Below are 6,031 nucleotides of genomic sequence, written 5' to 3'. Positions count from 1 at the left end.
TAGGTTAACCTTTGTAACTCATTTTGAAGTAATGAAAAGGAATTATGTGAATATTATGTGAATTATGTGTTTTATGCTTAATTATTATGGCTTAATTAATCAAGAATAAAAATAAGCGTCAAAATTTAATTTTAGATAAAGCCGATATCTATTAAGAAACTTGTAGTGGGCGTGACAAGGATTACGGATATATAAAGAATGCTGAAATCCGAGTTATAACGAAGAAGTTATGACCTGTCGAAGTTTCGCGGCAAACCGGCACGGGCCGAATGTCGTAAAAAGTGAGTTTTTGATAAACTACTTTTTGACCTTAGTGATCTAAACAAAACTCGTAGTGTTCGTTAAACCGAGAGTAGGTATAAAAAGAACACCCAAATCTGACTTCGTATGAGGAAGTTATGATTTTTTGAAGTTTCAGCTTAGCAGTAGACAGCTAAAAACCCGAATTTTAGATCGAGTGATTTTTAGCCGACACGACCTAAACGATAATCAAAGGTCTCGTCATTAGTAGCACAACGGTAAAAAGTCTGACGAAAACGGATGTCGGATGAAGAAGTTATGAATTTTTAACGGATTTCCTGTCCCGGTCTGTTAAAAATAATAATATAAAAATTAAATTCAAAACTAGCCGACGAAGTCTAAACGAAAGTTGTAGAGCGTAATTTTACCTACGCGTGCATATAAAGAATGTCAAAAACGGAGCTCGTATGCGAAAGTTATGGATTTTAGAAGTTTTTGCACAAAAATCGAGAAAATTCGCATAGTCACGTTTTTGCCACGTCACCCTCGCTTAGAACGTGCCACGTATCCGAAATTGGTGAGTCATGCGAGCCACGTGTCCGAGCTGCTGAGTCATCCGATCTCGTAAGCTGATCCGAAGTGGTCCACTGAGAAGGCGACACGTACCCTTTAGCACATGTCCAAACCCTCGCAAGGCTGCCACGGATGCCCCTACTTCGGACCTAGGCTTCGGTCCAATCACAAGAGGCCAGCAGCCCCTTCGCACATGCAACCCTCGTGCGAGCCATCCCCGTGCGAGCTTCGGATCTTCGCCACCTGGAGGCTTCTCAGCCGTTGGATCAGGAGGCTCGCCCCTATAAATAGGAGGGTGCGAGACCTCCCGGGTATATTTTGGAAAAGTGTCAATTTTAGCCCCTAAACTCATATTTCTTTCATATTAACATCCCCCAAAGCCCCGTTATTGATTATAACCCCCGGAATACGCCACGAAGTGCCCGTGAAGCCCGGAAAATTTATCTTTTCGGTTTCGAAGCCCGACCTTTGCAGAGCCCAGTTTCTCAATAAAACTCTCGGTTTTATTAGAAACGAACGTTTTAGGAAACGAATTGCTGCCCGATTATCATCAAATCAAGTGAGTGTATAGTCACTTTCATTTTACACATAGATATGAAGTATTTACCTTATAATACGTGCTATGTGTAAATATATTAATTGTTTATTTGAGGTGACTGTTGAGTTGATGTTTCATACAAATTTTAAACTGTATAAGTATTTTTATCTACAAATATGTTGGGTAGAACATGGGTAGATAGTTGGTGTGTGATAAAATAAAGTGATGAGAGGCCTCGATGTGATTTGTGATTCAGTCATCTAGCGGAGTTTAGATGACGACCACGGACTTTCTAGACAGTCCAGTGGGAAAGATTAGCAGGCCCGCAACCTGTAGGTGTTAATGAACTTGGGTGTTTAGTCGCTGTACTCCATCCCCCTCATGGTTGCCTTTAGGACATGTATGGCTGAGGAAACCCCTTAGCAGTAGTGTCCATCCCGATGATATTCTTTAGGCTAGGTCCCTTGTGAAAAGTGTTTAGGGACGTAAAGTGAGGATAACGGGAACGGGTAATCAGGGTTATTGTTGATTGGTGAACTTAATAAGTTTATTATTACTGTGGGTTGAAAACCCTATATGCTCACCAGGCTCCCAAGCCTGACCCACTCAGCTTTTTATGTTACAGGTAGTGGACCCCGAGCATAGTCGGAGGACGATGAGAGATTTTTGGATTATAGGCCAGTAGTTGTATATAACTGTTGAAAGACTTATAATGTCTTGTTTATGCTTTTGGTCTGTATCGGTACATGACATCCTAAAGTTTTGATATGAAATGAAATTATATATTTCTTAAAGAAAGGTTTTGACAAACTTTTATCATATTTTGTTTTGGGGACCAATTCCGCAACATCTTTTATAAAGATTTCTCTGATTTGATTTTAAAAAGCATAAATTAAATCGGTCTTTTCTGGCCGAGAAATTAGGGGATGTCACACTAGCGCCGCCACCCTTCTAGTTTTACGAAACCCTAAGTTTTCAGATCTGTTTTCACCCTCTTTCTCTCTCTTTTTCTTGTCGAACAACCAGCAGATCCAGATCTCCATCGTGGCGGCGAGATGTTCAGATCTTCGTCATCGGTGGTGATTTGGATGGTCCGACAGGCGGTTCATAACAGTAGAAGGGAGAGAAAGAGAGAGAGAGATGGCCATCGTAGCAGCAGAAAGAAAGAAGAATGATGGTCTCTGGAGGTTCAGATCTCAGTTTTTTTTTCTCCGGCGAAGTCGGCGCTGGATAGTTCTAGGGTTCCGACGTCGGCGGTGGTTTTAGTGGTCAGACGACGGTGCTCCGGCAGCCACCAGAATCTGGTGGTGTTTCCTTTTTCTGAATGGGAGAGAGAAAAATATGGGGTGGGGGTGATAATACAAATAGATTTTTTTTTCCTTTTTTAGTTTTTGTAATTTAAAAAATAAATAAAAAATGAAAATACAAAGGGCAAAATCGTCATTTTATAAAAATTTAAAACAGATTGGACCAAACTCACAACAAAATGAAAACTTTGGACCTGTGGTGCTAGTCGAAACCTTTTTGGACCAAAGTGACAATTTTTGACATACCATAGGGACCATTTGTGCAGTTTTGTCTTTTTTAAAAGATAATCCATCATCAAATTTGGTTGCCGTCCCTTAATCAGTTTTTTCATCTACTTTCTCGAGCCTAATTATCATTCCTAGCTTACTCCTAAAGATCATGAGTACAATGATATCATTCAATCATCGTACTTTTAATACCTTTAAACATTCATTTGAAACATTCCACTTCGAATTAGAACCAAAACCGATACACATCTTCCCACACGTTTTCGACCAGAAAACCCATCAGAATTAAGCCAGGTATTAAAAACAACAAATGGAATTGTCGGTTTCTATTTATACTTGTGATTTTATACATAACTAAGTACAAGTTTTTAGTTCATGTGGGAACCAATGTTCAAAAGAGATACTCTTGTTCTGATTAATGTCATAAATATACTCTCCAAACTATCTTCAATTCTTCCTAGTTGAGCTTCCATCGTCTCCAATTGACATTTACCATTTGACCAAGACCACAATCCATCTTTAATGGATCGAGTGGGACATACAACGTCTAAACTTTCGAAATCATAAGTTATTCTCGAACGTTGTTCTTGTTGTAGATGGTGATGTTCTTCACATGTCACTCTGGATTTTTGGAATAATTTTGATACCACTATCGACCATTTATTTTCCGTTGTCGCTCTTGAATCTTCTATCAAAAAAAGCTTCAAGAGTGACTCGAAAATGGTAACAGTCACATCCGTAACTTCCTTTACGGTTTTGATCACCACCTCATGATCGTGATCATGTTGATGGTCTAACTTTCCGGCCATTGATTGCTTGAAACTTGCTATCAAACGCTTGACATCTTTTGTAATTCTCTTCCTAAAACTATTGTATTGTACAATGCTTTTTTCTAGGGTTGAAACTCCCTTTCTCCTCCTTAAAGCGCACTGAAGGACAACAACATGACCTTTATATTCTAACACGATATCTCTCATGATGCCACAAACATCCAAGAAGCCGACAAGTCCATCCATTAGCTCATCAACCCACTTTTCATTTTGGATAGAAGATAAAGAATTGATAAGCTCTTGAAGGAGTCCATACAATGGTGACAACTTACATAAACTCTCAGAAACCGCTTCGGTAGTGGGCTTACAAGATGAAGACCATGATGATAATACCCATGTCTTGATGTCAGTAAGCTCATTCTCGATCCGATGAGTGATTGGGTGGGATGTTGTAGGGAAACTTATGGAACGAACTCCACAGGCAGAGTTTTGTTTGTAAGAAATCGCCATGACCAAAGAAGAGAAATTAAAATGTTTTGGATTGGTATAAGGATATGGTAGGAAGAAGGTCTAAGGTCTATATATGCTTGCAAGTAACTCTGGAATAATTGGCTTCCAAAATCGGAGATTTCTAAAAGTCCATCGAAGGTCATATATAATATATTGGCTTGGATAACTGCAATATAAAAACTAAAAAGCGTAAGTAGGGAACAAATTTACACAATTTCCCCTCATACTTCTTTTTTCTGCAAAAACAGTCCCCCACGAATTAGCAGCTGCACCCTTTACATTTAAATCAATATTTTCTTAATTTGTATGGGTATATAAAGGTTATGTTCACATTTTGGAGTTAGAGAGCACCCAAAGCCAAACAAGAAGACAGAATAGTGAAAATACTGCTAAATGGAAGCCGAAATTAAACAGTTTATCAGCTCTTTAATGATCATGCTTGTCAATTAGCAAAAAAAACCATCTTATTTTAAAAAATAATTCTAAGACCATCTTAGCTACTCTTTATTTTGATAAATAAATATGTGAACTACACTACGTCTTTCCATGAAATACTTGTTATCCAAGCATTCATTTGGAACTAGTAACAAAAAAGTTCAGTTTTCTTTGCATCATAGATTAATAACCATTTATGTTCTTCAACCAACCCCCCCCCCCCCCCCCCCCCCGGAATGACGTAAGCAATGACATATAAATCCATTATTATTGAAGACATTATTGAAGACACATGTCCTTGCGTTGTGGAAGGATGTATTTTATAATTTGTATTTTCTCTGTAGATTAAGTGTCATATGTCGATAGGTTATATGTCACTATCGAATATGATGTCTAGTTTGTAGGATATGATATAAAGTGTGTAACCCTCAATAGTCTAGGGGGCTATATTGTAAATATGTTTGTCGTATTGCAATCATACGATTGCAATTCAATTATGTAACCGGCTCCTTTGAGCCTATAAATAGGGCCTTTGCCCATATGGAATAGATAAGCTAAATTTGAGTGTTTAAGATTTGAGTTGTTCTCAATCTTCTTCTGTTGAAATAGCTCGTCTATTTCTGAATAGCAGAACCCTATCCAAACATATTCATATATTCATATAAACATATCAAACCCAGACAATCAATCCATCGTCAATCCATTCCGACACATCATTCAGGTATATTCTGTCTTAATTTTATTAATTCCGCCATGTTTTTCAATTTGCCCCCCCCCCCCTATGTGTTCACCCTTTGGCTCTTTAAGTTCTTGCTCGCTTAGCATCATGCTTTATGTGTCGTATTATAAAGAAAGGAGTGTTAGAAATTTGGGAGTAAAAGCACTTGCAATACTGAGAATCGTGATTATCACTTTCAAATCGAAGTATTTCGCTGGTACTCCGGAATCCTCAATTGGATAAGACTCGGAAGTTTTGATAACAAGAACAGAGAATGAGAAGCAGTGGCAAAGCTCCACGGGGCATTGGGGGCACTGTAGCATCCCCCAAAAATTGTTATATATATATATATATATATATATATATATATATATATAAAAGAATTTATGTGTAAACAAACTCTATGTTATTATACTCCAAACTAAAATAATTGTATCATGTTTTTAATGTATGTGATAGAATAACAACATAAGATTATTTTTCAAGTTGATAGAGTAAGTGTAGAGAGAATAACTTACGGAATAGCATGGATGATCAAGTTTTAAATGATTGTTTAGTCACTTTGATTGAGAAATATGCGTTTCTACAAATTCTTGATGACAATATCATTGATTGATCGATTTCAAGACATGACAAATAAACGGATTTAATTGAAACTTTTGCTTAAATTATATATATATATATATATATATATATATATATATATATATAT

The 6,031-nt window shown here is 37.3% G+C and overlaps 1 protein-coding gene across 1 annotated transcript; it reads right to left on the bottom strand.

Annotated features, from left to right (window-relative positions):
* Nucleotides 1–3,183: 3,183 nt before the first annotated feature.
* LOC145169032 (uncharacterized) lies at nt 3,184–4,182 on the bottom strand. Its single transcript, XM_079087624.1, has one exon. It carries the CDS (start codon nt 4,164–4,166, stop codon nt 3,255–3,257), a length of 912 nt encoding a protein of 303 aa, XP_078943750.1. The 5' UTR covers nt 4,167–4,182; the 3' UTR covers nt 3,184–3,254.
* Between the last annotated feature and the right edge of the window lie 1,849 nt (nt 4,183–6,031).

Source organism: Lactuca virosa, chromosome 4, assembly GCF_052849685.1.
Source record: "Lactuca virosa cultivar CGN04683 chromosome 4, Lactuca_virosa_CGN04683_v6, whole genome shotgun sequence".
Taxonomy (NCBI): Eukaryota; Viridiplantae; Streptophyta; class Magnoliopsida; order Asterales; family Asteraceae; genus Lactuca; species Lactuca virosa.
Note: the sequence above shows the minus strand (reverse complement) of the source record. Positions and strands in the feature narration are given on the sequence as shown.

What these genes read in the sequence shown, in the direction of transcription:
- LOC145169032 (XM_079087624.1), bottom strand. Translation starts at nt 4,166, where the DNA reads ATGGCGATTTCTTACAAACAAAACTCTGCCTGTGGAGTTCGTTCCATA.